General features: G+C 48.1%; 1 protein-coding gene across 19 annotated transcripts in view; it reads right to left on the bottom strand.

Annotated features, from left to right (window-relative positions):
* ZNF544 (zinc finger protein 544) overlaps positions 1-17,723 on the bottom strand; it is a 37,075-nt gene that overhangs the window by 5,573 nt on the left and 13,779 nt on the right. For 14 of the 19 annotated variants that reach the window (XM_074385770.1, XM_039466877.2, XM_039466880.2 and 11 more), the window contains 4 exons: positions 12,672-12,762; positions 11,098-11,224; positions 10,733-10,816; positions 76-5,454 (listed from right to left, as the gene is read on the bottom strand). In XM_074385770.1, the coding sequence (XP_074241871.1) occupies positions 3,458-5,454; positions 10,733-10,816; positions 11,098-11,224; positions 12,672-12,704 (2,241 nt within the window). In that variant the 5' untranslated portion in view covers positions 12,705-12,762 and the 3' untranslated portion in view covers positions 76-3,457. The other 5 variants (XR_012513731.1, XM_074385771.1, XM_074385772.1 and 2 more) reach the window with 3 other exon arrangements.

Consider the following 17,723-nt stretch of genomic DNA (forward strand, 5'->3'; position numbering starts at 1 on the left):
GCCCATCTCAGCATCCGAAAGTGTTGGGATTACAGGCATAAACCACTGTGCCTGGCCTCCCATGTACCCATGTACTCTTTTTTTTTTTTTTTTTTTTGAGACGGAGTTTCGCTCTTGTTACCCAGGCTGGAGTGTAATGGCAGGATCTCGGCTCACCGCAACCTCTGCCTCCTGGGTTCAGGCAATTCTCCTGCCTCAGCCTCCTGAGTAGCTGGGATTACAGGCACGCGCCACCATGCCCAGCTGATTTTTTGTATGTTTAGTAGAGACGGGGTTTCACCATGTTGATCAGGATGGTCTCGATCTCTTGACCTCATGATCCACCCGCCTCAGCCTCCCAAAGTGCTGGGATTACAGAAATTAGCCACCACGCCCGGCCCTCCCATGTACTCTTATCCTGCTTAAATGTGCAGTAATAGCCATACACTGGACTTTGGGAGGTCAAGCCTAGAGGATTACTTGAGCCCAGGAGTTCAAGACCAGGCTGGGCAACACGGTGAGAACCTGTCTCTAAAAAAAATAAAACTAGCTAAGCTTCATGGCACATGCCTGTGGTCCCAGCTACTCAGGAGGCTAGGACAGGAGGCTCACTTGAGCCAGGTTGAGGGTGCAGTGAGCCATAATTGCATCACTGCACTCTAACCTGGGAGACAGAGCAACAGTCTGTGTCAAAAACTAAAAATAAATGTGGGCCAGGTGCGGTGGCTCACGCCGGTAATCCCAGCACTTTGGGAGGCTGAGACAGGTGGATCACAAGGTCAAGAGATCGAGACCATCCTGGCCAACACAGTGAAACCCCATCTCTACTAACAATACAAAGAAATTAGCTGGGCGTGGTGGCATACACCTGTAGTCCCAGCTACTCAGGAGGCTGAGGCAGGTGAATTGCTTGAACCCGGGAGGCAGGGGTTGCGGTGAGCCAAGACTGCGCCATTGCACTCCAGCCGGTACCTGTCGACAGAGCGAGACTCCGTCTCAAACAAACAAACAAAAAAGTAAATGTGAAGACATGGGCTCTTTCACTATCCTCACTGCTGTCAATTTACACTTTCTTTCTTCTAGGACACTTGTTGCTGAGTGGACCAACCCAAGTTATATGCTTGTAATCTTCTGTGAACATACTGTTTGGACTCCTGTTTTCATATCACCTGTTAAATACTTTCTATATTAGTACGCTACCAGTTCTGATTTCAAACCAACTGAGCAACAAAGGTAAAGCACAACAGAATCCCTGAAATATTCGGAATCCATTTTTTTTTTTTTTTTTTTTTGAGACGGAGTTTCGCTCTTGTTACCCAGGCTGGAGTGCAATGGCGCGATCTCGGCTCACCGCAACCTCCGCTTCCTGGGTTCAGGCAATTCTCCTGCCTCAGCCTCCTGAGTAGCTGGGATTATAGGCACGTGCCACCATGCCCAGCTAATTTTTTGTATCTTTAGTAGAGACGGGGTTTCACCATGTTGACCAGGATGGTCTCGATCTCTCGACCTCGTGATCCACCCGCCTCAGCCTCCCAAAGTGCTGGGATTACAGGCTTGAGCCACCGCGCCCGGCTCGGAATCCATTTTTTTTGTTGTTTTGTTTTGGAGATAGGGTGTTGCTCTGCTGCCTAGGCTGGAGTGTACTCACGTGATCTCAGCTCACTGCAGGTGCGACTCCTTCAGGCTCAAGCATTATTTCTACCTCAGCCTCCTGAGTAGCTGGGACTACTGGTATGAAGCACCATGCCCAGTTAACTGTATTTTTTTTTTTTTTTTTTTTTTTTTATTTGTCGAGATGGGATCTCAACATGTTGCCTGGCCTGGTCTCAAACTACTGGACTTGATCTGCCTGCTTTGATCTCCCAAAGTGCTGGGATTACAAGCATGGGCCATTACTGCCACCTCAGAGTCCCCGCCCCCCCCCTTTTTTTTTGAGACAGAGTCACTCTGTTGCCCAAGCTAGATTGCATGATCTCGGCTCACTGCAACCTCCCCTTCCCAGGTTCAAGCAATTCTCATGCCTCAGCCTCCTGAGTAGCTGGGATTACATGCATGTGCAACCATACCTGGCTAATTTTTGTATTTTTAGTAGAGACAGAGTTTTGCCATGTTGGCTAGTCTGGTCTTGAACTCCTGTCCTGAAGCGATCTGCCCACCTCAGCCTCCCAAAGTGCTTGGATTATAGGCATGGGCCACCATCCCTAGCCAGAGTCCATTTTTTTAAATTGCAAAAATGAAACCATTTTGGAACAGTTCCCCGGCTCGGGCTCCTTCGGTTTGTGTTAACTGCTGATGCACATCAAAGATGGCTGGCTTTATATTTCATCACTCAACATCAACTTCCTCATACAATTGTTTAAATTTGAGTGTTCAGGGCTCTAAATCAAGAGTATCTCCCACTCCACCATCATTTCCAGGAATGTGTTATGGGGACAATATCTGATTATGTTTGGGTAGTTGTTTGCACCAGAAAGATGAGCCAAAGAGTACAACTCCATCCTGAGTTTCCTAATTCTTGCTAACAGCTCTGATTGCAAGCTTTTTTTTGGTGGTCATAGCCACGGCTTCTTAACTAAATGCAACAGTATAGACACATTTTTATGTGCACACAAATCACCTGTGTGATTTTTTTGAGAAGGAGACCCGCTCTGTCACTCAGGCTAGAGTGCAGTGCTGCAATCTCAGCTTACTGAAACCTCCACCTCCCAGGTTCAAACGATTCTACTGCCTCAGCTTCCCAAGTAGCTGGAACTACAGGTGCACGCCACCACAGCTGGCTAACTTTTTTGGTACTTTTAATAGAGACACTTTTGCTATGTTTGTCAGGCTGGTCTCAAACTCCTGACTTGGGGAGATCCACTCATCTCAGCTTCCCAAAGTGCAGGGATTATAGGAATGAGTCACTGTGCCCAGCCACCTGCTTGATTTTAGAAACTGCACACTCCTGAATTTTACTGCTAGATACTTATTTATTTGGCTAGAGAGAGCTTGGGAATACACAGTTTCAGTGCTGACTCTAGGCAATTCTTTCTTTTTTTAAATTTGTATCTGTACATGTCAAGAAAAGGCAATTCTGATGCACATGGTCATGAAGCCCTACTCTGAGGGTCATGTTTTGGCCACCTGATTTCTAGTAAAGAGGGTCTGGCAGGGAAATTTCCCATCTTGGTTATTATCTATTTATTTAGAGAATGTCTCACTCTCTCACTAGGCAGCAGTGCAGTGGCATGATCACAGCTCACTGCAGCCTCTGCTTCTCGAGCTCAAGTGATCCTCCCACCTCAGCTTTCTGAGTACCTGGACTACAGGTATGCACCACCATGCTTGGCTAATTTCTGTATTTCTTGTAGAGACAGGATTTTGCCATGTTACCCAGGCTGGTCTCAAACACCTGGACTCAAGCAATCCACCAGGCTCAGCCTCCCAAAGTGCTTGAATTACAGGTGTTGGCCACTGAGTCTGGCTCTGTCTTGGTTATTTACAGGGTTTCTCGCCTGTGAGTTTTATCATATTGAATAAGGCAAGTATTATAACTGGAAAGTTTTCCACATTTGTTACATTCATAGGGCTTCTCTCCAGTATGAATTCTCTGATGCCTAGTAAGTTGACACCTCTGGCTAAAGGCTTTCTCACAGTGCTCACATTCATAGGGTTTCTCTCCAGTGTGTGTCCTCTCGTGTTTAGTAAGGGTTGAGCGATCATTGAACGCTTTCCCACAATCAGTGCATTCATAGGGCTTTTCTCCAGTATGCGTTCTCTGATGTTCAATAAGTCGTGACCGCTGGCTGAAGGCCTTAATACACATGTCACACTGATAGGGCTTCTCACCGACATGCATCCTCTGGTGCACAATGAGGGGAGACCTCTGGCTGAAAGCTTTTCCACAATGACTGCATTCATAAGGTTTCTCTCCAGTGTGTGTCCGCTGATGCACAACAAGCTGAGATCGCTGCCGAAAGGATTTCCCACAGTCACTACATTTGTAGGGTTTCTCTCCAGAATGAATTCTCTGATGGGAAAGAAGGTGAGAGCTCCCTGTGAAGGCTTTCCCACACTGACTGCATTCAAAAGGTTTCTCTCCCGTGTGAGTTCTCTGATGCTCCACAAGGTGGGAGCTCCCAGTAAAGGCTTTATCACACTGATTACATTTGTATGGCTTCTCCCCAGTATGAATTCGCAGATGCCTGATGAGCTGAGTGCTTCGAATGAAGGCTTTTTCACACCGGTTACACTCATAGGGCTTTTCTCCAGTGTGAGTTCTTTTATGTGCAACAAAGTCAGAGCTTTGGCTGAAGGACCTTCCACAGTGAGTGCACGCGTACGGTTTCTCTCCAGTATGAATTCTCTGATGTACAATGAGGTTAGAGTTCCACCTGAAGGATTTTCCGCATTCAATACAATGATACGGTTTTTCTCCAGTGTGAATTCGCTGATGCCTAATAAGTTTGGAACTCTGGGTGAAGGATTTCCCACACAGGCTGCACTCATGGGGTTTCTCTCCAGTGTGTGTCCTCTGATGTATAACAAGGTCATAGCTCTGGCTAAATGATTTCCCGCACTGTGTACATTCAAAGGGCTTTTCTCCAGTGTGTGTTCTCTGGTGTACAATGAGCTTAGAACAACAGCTGAAAGATTTTCCACACTGATTACACATAAATGGCTTCTCTGCAGTTGAGATGATGTTACAGTCAGAAAAAGATGAGGCCATGGGGAAGGCAGCACAGCCTTCCTCAAATCTGAAGAGGGACTCTCCAGGGTCCCGTACTTCTGTCTGTACAAGGCACAGACTCTCAGAACAGGCTTCCCTGCACTCATCACACTCATACTCACTTTTTCCAAAGTGCACCGGCCTGTGTTCATTCAGAGACACACTGTGACTGAAGAGGTTTCCATAATCCTTACAGTTGTTTCTTTTCTTTACTGAAAAAATTCTACCATGAAAACAAAGGGAGGAACCACAGTTGAGAGAGTCACTACCGACAACATATTCATAAGCGTTTTTATTTCCTGTTTCAATGTTTGCAAGTTTACTCAAGTAAATGCTCGGACAGAAGGCTCTAGTACACTGATGATTTTCACAGTGCTTCCGATCTGCTCCACTTTTCTCATGATTAATGAAAACTGAATTTCTTTTCAACGGTTTGACCTGTGAGCTGGGCTTATGGAAACCTGTACTTGTAGGTAATGCTGTACGTAGAAGGCTTAAAGCAGAAGGTAGAGAATAACTTTCCCCACGTTCAAGCTCACAATGTTTCCTTTGAGCAAACAGTCTCTTTGAGGTGAGTACCATCAACCTCAAGGAGTTCTCCTGGTGTTCCCTTAACTGGCTGCTCGGATCTTGCACTTTTTCTAATGACACCAAACAGGGTGGCTCCTCCCGTACACATTGTTTCACTTCCACGTGGTGGGAGAGTTCATCCCAAGCTCGATCTTTTCCAGAATTCAACCTATTATTTTCAAGGGTAGCCTTCCAGTCTAAAAGAAATCCAAAATGCCTGAGTTACTGGAAAAGCATCAGAGAAGGAGGGGGAGATGAAGGAGACAGCTGTTGTGAGGGAGGTGTCTCTGGTCTGTTTCCAAACAACAAACTGTAACCTGTATGCAGGAGTGAAATGGCATGATCTCAGCCTCAGCTTCCTGAGTAGCTGGGAATACAGGCGCCTGGCACAACGCCCAGCAACCATGATCAGCAAACATGGTATCAGTGGTGAAGTCCAAATACAAGCAAACATAATAAAGAAGTGACCAAGTAGCAGTGGTCCTCAAATAGAGGGCAGAAGAATAAGAATAAGGAAGCAGGGGCCAGGCACAGTGGCTCACACCTGTAATCCCAGGATGTTGGGAGGCTGAGGCAGGTGGATCACCTTAAGCCAGGAGTTCAAGACCAGCCTGGTCAACATGGTGAAACCCTGTCTCTTTTAAAAATACAAAAATTAGGTGGGCATGGTGGCAGGCACCTGTAGTCCCAGCTTCTCAGGAGGCTGAGGCAGGAGAATCACTTGAGCCCAGGAGGTGGGGGTTGCAGTGAACTCAGATTGGGCCACTGCATTTCAATCAGGGCAAGAAGTGAGACCGTGTCTAAAAAAAAAAAAAAAAAAAAGAATAACTAGGGAGGTGAAGACAAAAGGAGAAATCCACAGAATGAACTGGGTCTGCGGGGTATAAAGCCCTTAACCACTGCAAAAAATATGTACGTATAAGTCCCTGGACCCTGTGAATGTGACCTTTTGGGAAAATAGGACTGTCCAGATGTGATTAGGATTTTATTATTATTGTTATTTACTTAGCTAACTTTCTAGAGTCAGGGTCTTGCTCTATTAAATAGGATAGCAATGGCACAATCATAGCTCACTGCAGCCTTGAACTTCTGGGCTCATGTGATCCTCCCGCATTGGCCTCCCAAAGTGCTGAGATTACAGCTGAGCCAATGCACCCTTCTGTGATTAGAATTTTTATGTATTGTATTGTATTGTATTTACTTTTGAGACAGAATCTGGGTCTGTTGCCCATGCTGGAGTGAAATAGCAGGATCTTGACTAAATGCAATCTCCAACTCCCAGGTTCAAGTGATTCTCCTGCCTCAGCTTCTTGAGTAACTGGGAATACAGGCACCTGGCACCATGCCCAGCTAAAATTTTTTAAATGGGGATTTTTTCTGGATTATCTGGGGGGCTCTAAATGCAATCACAAGTGTTCCTATAAGAGAAAGGTAGAGAGAGATTTGAAACACAGAGAAGAAGGTGAGAAGACAGAGCAGAAGACATCTGAAGACTGCAAAAATGTGGCCTCAGCCATGGAATGTTGCAACCAACGGCAGAAGGAAGAGACAGAAATGGGTTTTCCATTTGGAGCATCGAGAAGGAGCAGAGCCCTAGGGCACAGCCCTGTCGACACCTTGATTTCAATCCAGTGACACTGATTTTGGACTTGTGGCCACCAAAACTCTCAGAGAATAAATTTGCATTGTTTTCAGCCACCACTTGGTGGTAATTTTTTACAGCAGCCACAGAAAACAAATACCCACTGCTAACTGGTGCTTAGTCCTAGAATATCAGTTTCTGCTCCACTTCTCATAATTGCATCTCAAACATAAACCCTGACTTCATATTCTTAATGCACCAGTTCTTCCATTTCTTCAGGCTGCAAACAGAGAAAAATGATTTAACCACTCCAGAATTGGCCCAATGGACTCTCCAGAAAAGACTCTGCATGGTCTCTGAAGCAGCATGGTCAGCATGACTAGCTGCAACTGGGCTCCATTTGCCACTTCAACCAGGTCCATTTTCCTTAGAGGTTCATTTTCCTTGCTGTAGCCAGTAGTTAAGAATATTTACCCTACAAGGGTTATTTTGAGGCATCAGTGAATCACTATGTGAGCCTCACACAGTGTCTGGCACCAACATCACAAATTATAGTTGATCTTGTCATCCTTGTTATTGTCCCAGTGAAGATTCCTCTCTGTCGAAGATACGAAGTCTCTAAAAACAAGTGGCAGAGGCTCCCAGCTCAGGATGCTTGTCCACATCCTAAAGATTCCCCCTCTGCCTGTCACTCTGCTCATTATGGTTGCATGGCCACCAGGGCCAACACTACTGAGTCCTGTCTTAAGTTCCCATGCTCACTCTTTGAGCACATGAGGACACAAGGATCCTTCGACAACTTAATAACTACACTCTGTGGCCATCCCTTGACTTCTGAGGGAATGTTTCCCTCCTGTCAATCAAAAGCTCTCTTCCCTCTGGGGCAAGACCTTTATATGCACCTAGCACCCCCACACTCAAGAGCCCTCACACCCAGCCCCTTCACACCTGGCACCTTCATACCTGGCACCTTCACATCCAGCACCCTCACATCTGACACCCTCACAGCCAGCGCTCTCACACCTAGTGCTGTCCTCATCCCAACTCTGTGGTTCCTCTGGGGAGTCACCATGGAATCCCTGATGTTTTCAAAAGAAACAATAGCCCAATGAAGGATATCTGAGGATGAGAAGCAGGAAAGAAGTCCTTGGTGGCTGAGATGCATCCAGATTTTGCCTGGCCATTGAAAATCAGGTGAAGGACATTAAACATCCTGCAGTGGCAGCACCATTAGGAGCATGAAATGAGAAAAGGGGCTGTCCTCACAGACCAGCCAAGAGGGGTGTCTATGCCAAACAGAAGACTGACAGTAAACAGAATTCAGAACGACATTACTGAGGCACGGTGTCAGGGCGTGGCCCAGGGAAGAGGGTAGATAAATAAGCATGAGTGCTCCTTCAGAGGAAGAAAACAGAGGTTGCAGGCAAGAGAGTTACAAGGAAGGAGGAGCAGGAAGACATGAGACAAATTCAGATAAACGAAACATCTCTATCCTGGGGGAAACATGAGAGGGTGGTGTGAAGATATACATGATGTGTGTTGCTTACTGAAAGCAGCCAATCAGAAAAGGCTACATAGTAAATGACCCCAACTATGGCATTCTGAAAGAGGCAAAACTATGGAGACAGGATGAAGAACAGCGGTTGCCAGTGAAGGAGAATAAGGTCTGGAGGCAGGGAGCTTAAGGCCGATTCATGCTGACTTCCTAGAACTGAATCAAAAGGAAAACCTTAAATTTCCATGTCCACCTAACAAAATGTTCACAGGCTACTCCCTTTGCAACACCCCCCTACCAACTTTTCTGTTACAGATGAAAAACGGAAAGTATCTCTGATTGGTCTCCTCCTGCAACCAATCAGGCATTTGCATGGGGGGGTACCTTTGTAACTTCACTTCAGCCTCTGCTTGGTCACCTTCCGCAATCAATCAGACTGGTCACAGGCCACTACTTCAAAGGGTGTAAACCAGGAAACAAATGGGAAGCATCCAGAGGGTATTTAAACCCCAGAAAATTCTGTCACCGTGCTTCTGAGCCTTGCTTGAGCCTACTCCCACTCTGTGAAGTGTGTTTTTGTTTCAATACGTCTATGCTTTTGTTGCTTCATTCTTTTGTTGCTTCGTGTGTTTTGTCCAATTCTTTGTTCAAAATGCCAAGAACCTAGACGCCCTCCACTGGCCACATATTTTCCTGAGCCAGCCAGGAAGTAAGCCCAAAGTTTGGGATTTTTCTTCTCTTTTTGTTTTCTGTTTTTCATATTGGAGAACCCTTTTCTCTCTCTTTTTCCCTTTCCAACTTACGGACCCTTGGTGGACAGCATCTAAGCATGGAAGAAACTGTAAGTTTCTGGCTGGGGCCACTCTCTGGTGAAAATGAAAGACTTCTGTGTGGAAGTGCCTGACCACCACCCCCCAGTTCCGGTGAAGGACCTGAGTCCTTTTCCCCTTTTTCTTTTTCAGTCTTTCAGCTGCAGTTTCCTAGTAGCTCCCTGGTAACTGCAGGCACCTGCGCAGGGCCACCCTCCGATGTTGCTTCAAAGCCAAGGTATAAATGCGGATAGCTACCCTGCCCAGAAGGGGAAAAGACTCTTCTGTCTTTTCTGGTTATAGTCCCTGATCCTTATCTGTGATGCAATTGGCAGCAGCAGCTCACCTGGGTGAACTCAGGCATGCTTCAGGTGACTTAAACCCTCTTTTTATATGTGAAATCTCTTAGGCATTTTGACTTACCTTCTCATATTCAATTTATTTGACTGCCTGAGGACCTCTGGGATCCACAAGCTTTAGTAGACATTCTGTATCTCGAACATCCACTGAGGGGATCCCATAGCTTGATGGTCATTGCTTCAGCATCAATTTGCTTGCCTTGAACCCCAGAGAAATTCTCAATCCCAGCCAGGCGTGGTTGCTCATGCTTGCAATCCCTGCCCTTTGGGAGGCCAAGGCAGGTGAATTTTCTGAGGTCAGGAGTGCAAGACCAGCCTGGCCAACATGATGAAATCCTGTCTCTACTAAAAATACAAAAAAAAAAAAAAAAAAAAAGAGCTGGGTGTGGTAGTGTATGCCTGTAATCCCGGCTACTCAGGAAGCTGAGGCAGGAGAATTGCTTGAACCTGGGAGATGGAGGTTGCAGGGAGCTGAGATTGCACCACTGCACTCCAGCCTAGCAATGAAGTGAGACTCAATCATACACACACACACATACACACAAAATGATGCCTCAAGATAGGTTTGTGGATTGTTACAGACATACAATATAGCATAATGGTTAAAGCAGGAGGAACCACATGTGTGTGCATAGTAGAGCAGATGTGGGAACTTTCTGTACTTTCTCCTCAACTTACCTATAAACCTAAAACTGCTCTAAAAAATAAAGTCTATTAGCTTGGGCAACATGGTGAAACTCCATTAAAATACAAAAATTAGCCAGGTGTGGTGGCATGCACCTGTAGTCCAAGCTACTCGGGAGGCTGAGGCACAAGAATCGTTTGAGCCAGGGAGGTGGAGGCTACAGTGAGCCAAGATGTGCCACGGCACTCCAGCCTGGGTAGCAGAGTGAAATCCTGTCTCAAAAATATATATAATGAATACATTAATTAACAACAAAGCAAATCAAGGAAATAAGCCTAAATGGTTGGGATGATGAACATGTTCTAAAACTGATTGTAGTGACGGTTCCAGATTCAGGGAAGACACTGCAAGCCATCAACAGCATACTTTGAATAGGTGAACTGCATGGAATGAGTGAACTCCTTTGAATGGATGAACTGCTGCAGAGAGCACCCAAGGAAGCTTCCCCCAAACAAAGCTCCCTCCTTGGCCCCTGGGGCCCTGTGGAGAGCTCTCTGCCCAAGTTTGTTGACTGCTGAGCTGCTCGCCACACGGTCTGCTCTTACCTTGGAGGGCCACCTGCTCCGCCCTGTACAGGTCCTCTTCTTGCTCCAGCTGAGATACCACATCAGGTTTGGAGAGCAAAAGCCCTGGTCAAAGAGGGAAAAAGGACTTGGCCCTCCGCTTGGAAACAAAGAAACATGTCCTGGGTCCAAGCTTCAGCCCCTAGTGCCATCGCAAGGAAATGCCCCATTCCTGGGACCACAAGTTACAAACCCGTCCCAGAGGTAGAATGAGGGGCAACCCTGACACCTGTACCCAAAAGGGAGCTGCTTCCAGAATCTTCCAGCCCATTCCAGAACAGCTTCAGAACTGGTACAGCTTTGAATCCTCAGGCGTAGAATCTCCTTCCATGCGCACAGTCTCTTACCGAGGGAGACAAGATGCTCCCAGGTCTCCAGTGTCACCTCTCGGTACAGTGTCCTCTGGGCCAGGTCCAGTTGTTCCCACTCCTCCTGTGTGAAGGCCATAGCCACGTCCTCGAAGCACACAGATGCCTGAAACAGGGCACTTGTTACTCCTCAGGCCGTCGTGGAGGACCTGCTAAGGTCTAAATGTTGGTGTCCCCACAAAATTCAACCTAACACCCAATGAGATAGTGTTAAGAGGTGGGGTCTTTTCAAGGTAATTAATGTCCTTATAAAAGGGGCTTAAGGGAGCCTGTGTTTAGCTTCTACCATATGAGGACACAATAAAAGGTGCCATCTATGAGACAGCAGGCCCCAACCAGACTAAATCTGCTGGCACATTGATCTTGGACTTTCCAGTCTCCAGAACTGTAAGCAGTAAATTCTGTTGTTTATAAATTGCACACTCTAAGGTATCTTATTACAGCAACCCAAATGGACTGGGACAGCTCCACGTATGCAGTCCGCACAGTTCCTTTTCTGGGCATCTCACCTCTTGCCAGTCACAGCAGTGGTCCTGATTTTTGGACTGGAAATGACAGGAACTCCACTAGGAGATCCTCACCCATTGTCTGTCTACAAAATCACAGATTTGAAATGAGGTAAAAAAGATGCTCTAAAACAGGGATGGGCAAACTGCAGCCTGCAGGACAAATCAGGGCTGTGGTATGTTTTCAAAAGGCTAATGCTATGGAATGAACTGTGTTCTCCAAATTCACATGTTGAACCCTAACTCCCAAAGTGACTGTTTAAGAAGGTGATTAAGGTTAAATGTTTAAAAAGTGTCTAAGAAGGTGATTAAGATTAAATGAGGTCATAAAGGTGGGACCCTAACCCAGTAGGACTGGAGTCCTTGTAAGAGGAGGAAAAGGCTGGGCATGGTGGCTCACACTTGTAATACGAGTACTTTGGGAGGCCGAGGCTGAAGCACTGCTTGAGCCCAGGAGTTCAAGGCTTCTGTGAGCCAAGATCGTGCCACTGTATTCCATCCTGGGCAAGAGAGGGAGATCCTGTCTCAAAAAATAAAATACGAAGAGGAAGAGACACCAGAGGGCATGTGTGCTCTTTCCCTCTCCTCACTACATAAGGACACAGTGAGACCACAATGGTCTGCAAGGCTGGAAGAGAGGGCCCTCACCATTTACATGGGAACCTGCAGGTGACTACAGTGCTTTAAGGGGACACTCCCCCAGCCAGGGGCTTCTATGTGGGTTGAGGGCCCAGTGTGGCTTTTGGGGTGTGGGGCTTAGCTCCACCCATCCTCAAAGGCCTGAGAAGCGAACAAAAACAAAATGTCCAAAGCAGAGACCTGGCCTGGTGGAACAGGAATGGGAGACTTGTGCTGGGTCTAGTCCAGGGAGCTCTGGGCTCAGCCATGCTGGTGACGGGTATGGCAATTTACTGCAGGGAGCTGAAGTGTTTCACTGGGAAGCACTGGCCAGCACTGCAAAGCACACCCTGCAGGGGCGGGTGCTATTCCTGGATCTATTTTACATCTGTGGAGACCAAGGCACTGACAGCAAAGACCCCCACTCACCTGGGGTGGAACCAGCTGAGAATGTGTTTCCATTTCCTCCTTGCACCTCAAGAGGCTGCTGTGGAGAGGGCAGAGGTCCTCAGAAGGCAACCTGGGGTAGAAAACAAGCAGGGATTCAGCCCCTCGGCTCCCTATGCTCCTAGAGCCCACACTCGCCCTACCTAGATAACGTGAGGAGCGGCCAGCGACAAGCAGGGCTTCCCAGGTGCAGGAATGGCCTCATGCCTGGGTACAGACCTGCGCTACCTCAGGCACAGGACAAGTACCCAGTCACGTGCTCGGCAACTCAGCTGTGAGCCAAGACAAGCAGCAACCCTCTTTCAAAGGAAAGGAGGGGCATTTTTCCTGTCATTTTGTGACTAAGTATGGGAGGTGGAGGCCATATGTCTAAGTAATTGTACCTTTAGCATATCATAATGGATCACAAGCTGGTTTCAGAAATGATGACAATGGGGGCGTGGGGACAAGGAGGATGTGACACTCCCCAGCAGGGCGGCACAGGGAGCGTCCCTTGGCTCTGGGAGGGGGTACTGTCCAGGAATGCCCTCCCTTGGTCTCAGCTGGAAGTGCCAGGATACTGCCTACTGCCAGGGCACGCCTGTCACCCTCTCTATTGAACTCGGTCACCAAACCCTTATCTTCCACTTGTCTAATCCCTTGGCACCAGTCACATGACTGTCCCACCAAGAGTTTGGCAAAAACCCTCTTGAACGTGGCACCAAACCCTTCCCCACATCTGACTGCTATCGCCACATTGGCAACCTCTGCAGGCACCAACAGGTTACTGGAGACCACTGAGCATTCCAGAAACGCACCCTGTATCTCTGCCTTTGCTCACATGACCACACGCTCGACCTGATGGTGCCTTTCATTTGCACACTGCTTTCTGGTTTATGAAGAGCCTTGAACTCTGACCCTGAAGGTCAGTGGTGGCTCATGCCAGGAATCCCAGCACTTTGGGAGCTGAGGCAGGCAGACTGCTTGAGTCCAAGAGTTCAAGACCAGCCTAGGCAACAAAGTGAGACCCCCATCTCTACAAAAATGTTAGCCAGGCATAGTCTGCAGTCCCAGCTACCGGTAGGGGCAGGGGCTGAAGTGACAGGATCACATGAGCCCTGGAGGTCAAAGCTGCAGTGAGCTGAGATCACACCTCTGGACTCCAGCCTGGGCAACAGAGCAAGACCCCGTCTCAAAGAAAAAAAGCAAACAACTCCCATTTGGGCTAGAAGAATGGACAGAGGCGACCCCCCACCCATTTGGGCCAGGAGAGCGGACAGAGGCGGCCCCCCGCCCATTTGGGCCAGGAGAGCGGACAGAGGCGGCCCCCCGCCCATTTGGGCCAGGAGAGCGGACAGAGGCGGCCCCCCGCCCATTTGGGCCAGGAGAGCGGACAGAGGCGGCCCCCCGCCCATTTGGGCCAGGAGAGCGGACAGAGGCGGCCCCCCGCCCATTTGGGCCAGAGAACAGACAGAGGCGGCCCCCCGCCCATTTGGGCCAGGAGAGCGGACAGAGGCGGCCCCCTCCAGATGCTGAACACTTGTCATTCTCCCAGGTTTGAACGCTGGCATTTTTCTTGCCCCATATTCTCGGGAAAAAAAATTTTTCTTTTCCTGGAATATCAAGTATCAAGCTATGCAGTACAGAAATTTTGCTTTCACTATGCCGTACTTTAGGCAGTCCTTACTTTTCCCTTCAAAGGCTTGGGAAACTTCTTCCACCAGCATCATCTCCTGCAGATGTCAGCGTGCTGGGGACCGACTCCTGGCCAGGAACACTCAACCTAAGCCTGGGCCATCTCACAAGAGCCTCAACACTTGCAGCTGCTGGGACGTCACCCCAGTGACACTCTCATTGCCCAGGCAATCTCTTCTGAGAACTCTACTGCTCTAAAACACTTCTGGTGCCTGAGACCTCCTTTCCTACGCCTAATTCCTCAGGGATACTCTCTCCTCCAGGCATGACCTTCATGGCAGGTCCCAGTCTCTCCTCTGAACAGACATATAACATTCTTCAGGCAAATCAAGCACTCAAGTCCTTCAAGAAAACGAGTGGGGAGAGAGAGAGAGATGGGGGGGGCAGTGAACAGCAAATTTAGTGCTGAAATAGAAGACAAAGACAATAAAATGCAAAGAACTGCATTCAACCTCAGTGCCAGGGGAGCAGAGACAAGGCACTAACACACACACAAGAAACAGAAGGTGAATGATTAGAACTGTTAGTAGTAGATGGCAAGTTTGGAAAGGAGTCATTCATACTCTACTAAGAAAAGTTTAAAGTATAACATAAGCTAAGACATGATGTTCAACTTGCAGGATTTAGAGTTGGTGTGAGAACATATACGTTTACCTGACTCCCAACATTAAACTTACTCAAAAGAACAAAGTGGGCCAGGCACAGTGGCTCACGCCTGTAATCTCAACACTTTGGGAGGCCAAGGGGGGACCATTGTTTAAGCCCGAGTTCGAGAGCAGCCTGGGCAACACAGGGAGACCCTATCGCTACAAAAAAAGTTTTTTTAATTTGCCAGGCATGGTTGTGTATGCCTGTGGTCACAGGTTCTCGCAAGGCTGAGGCAGGAGGAGTGCTTGAGCCCAGGAGATTGAGGCTGCAGTGAGTAGTGATCATGCCACCACACTCTAGCCTCAGTGACAGAGACCCTGTCTCAAACAACAACAACAAAAAAAGAAAGAAAGAAAAAGAAAGAAAGAAACAAAGAAAGAAAAAAGAAAGAAAGAAAAAGAAAAAAATGACCCTTACCTCAAAAAGGTAAAAGCGAAACCCATCATTCCATGATGCTGGAATGGTCACACTGCCACATCACACACACATTACAGGGAATGTGCAGGGCTGGCTTAGCAAGCCTGGGTTGTCCACACCCTGCACATTCTATTTTTTTGTTGTTCTTTTAGATGGAGTCTGGCTCTGTCACCCAGGCTGGAGTATGCCAGCATGATCTCAGCTCACTACGATCTCCGCCTCCCGGGTTCAGGGGATTCTTCTGCCTCAGCCTCCTGAGTAGCTGGGATTACAGGCACACACCACCACCCTTGCATAATTTTTATATTTTTTTTAGTAGAAATGGGGTTTCAGCATGTTGGCCAGGCTGGTCTCAAACTCCTGACCTCAAGTAATCCACCCACCTCAGCCTCCCAAACTGCTGGGATTTCAGGCCTGAGCCACCATGCCCATTCTTAAGAAAGGTCTGATCCTTGACTGGCTGCTGGGGGTAACCTCTGAGACCTTGGGATATCCTGCCTGATAAAATGTCTTTGCCTGCCTGGGGTACCAGGCCACAATGTATTGGGCGAATCTCTGGAGGGGCTGAGTAGCCAAAGTAATTTATTATACAGGCTGCATGCTTATATAACAGATCCCCCAATAAAAAAAACTAAGGACCAAGGTTTGGGTAAGCTTCCTGGTCCACATCATCATTTGGAGAATTAAACACTGTCTATGCAACTCCACTGGGAGCTGAATGAGCTGAATGCTAATTTTTTTTTTTTTTTTTTTTTTTTTTTGAGACAGAGTCTCTGTTGCCCAGGCTGCAGTTCAGTGGCACGATCTTGGCTCACTACAACCTCCATCTCCTGGGTTCAAGCAATTCTCCTGCCTCAGCCTCTTGAGTAGGTGGGACTACAGGCACGTGCCACCACACCTTGCTAATTTTTATATTTTTTTAGAAATGAGGTTTTACCGTGTTGGCCAGGCTGGTCTCACTCCTGACCTTAGGCGACCTGTCCACCACAGGCTCCCAAAGTACTGGGATTATAGGCGTGAGCCACCACACCAAGCCTTGTAATTTTAATCTGCATCCTTTCAATGTACTAAACTGTAACTGCGAGTATTACAGCTTTTCAGGAGTTCTGTGAGTCCTTTTGGTCAACCTGAGAATGGTCTCAGGGACCTGCACACAGTAAGCACCAGGCTCACTTAAAGAAACAGGCCGTCAGGAATTCTGAGAAAAGTGGGCCATTTCTTCACAGCAGTGTGGCCTTCAGGGAACATTTGGCCATGTTTGAAGACAGTTTTGGGAGTTTGGCGAGAGTGGAGAGGGGAAGGAGGTGTCGAAGGGGACAACTACTGGCTGCCATCTGGTAGGCAGAGGCCATGGAAGGTGTAGAACCTTCTACAGCTCACACGGCAGCCCTAGAGGATGATCTGACCCCAAATGCTGAGCGGAGAAACTGCTTTACCGGGAGGACGAACCTTGAGGGCAAGGCTGTGTCAGACACAGGACTCTAGCCCGAGGCACACATCAGCACACGCGAAGCAAACCCACAGCCACCAAGCACCCAGTCCTGTTTAACTTCACCACCTTCTTCCTGAACACAGAGAACTCAGAGACCAGTCAGGACAGAGTAACAGCAAATGCCGACGACTCTTGCCTCCCCTGCACCAGGAGATGAACCTCACCCTGACACCACCAAACCCGCGTCCTGTGTCCCCTCCCTCTTTTGCCTGTCCCTTTGCAGGCTGATCAGGGCTTTGCAAATTTTTTTTTTTTTTTTTACCATGACTGCAGTGGCTTGAACAATGGCCACAGCCTAATCCCTACAAACTGTGAATATGTGACCCTTCAAGGAAAGAGAGAACCAAGTTGAGGATCTTGAGATGGGGAGACTTGGGGTAGGTCTGACGTCACCACAATGATCCCTACAAAAAGGAAGGTGGGAGAACCAGAGACAGAGGAGAAGTGATGGCAATGGGAGTCTCCTGAGCCAAAACCGACACCCCCTCTGTACTGAGTGCACCACAGGCCCTCATGGATGCACTCCTCTGCCTGGAAACCCGTGACATTGATCCTCACAGGTGTACTGAGAACATGGGGCTGAGCAGGGACGGGGGAAGTCCTTCCTGACCTCTCCTGCCTGCTCCTGCATGCTCTCCTCTCACATTCAGCCAATCACGAAAGCCTGTGTCCCCGCCTTCCAGGCACCATGCACCACTCCACAAGCCTGTCCCCATGGCTGGCCCAGCCACTGTTTACCACGGTGGGTTCAATGGGGTCCGCCTTTGACTTTCCTCTTCCCTCCCAGGAAGCGGCAGGGACAT

Source organism: Saimiri boliviensis, chromosome 14, assembly GCF_048565385.1.
Source record: "Saimiri boliviensis isolate mSaiBol1 chromosome 14, mSaiBol1.pri, whole genome shotgun sequence".
In the NCBI taxonomy this organism is placed as follows: domain Eukaryota; kingdom Metazoa; phylum Chordata; class Mammalia; order Primates; family Cebidae; genus Saimiri; species Saimiri boliviensis.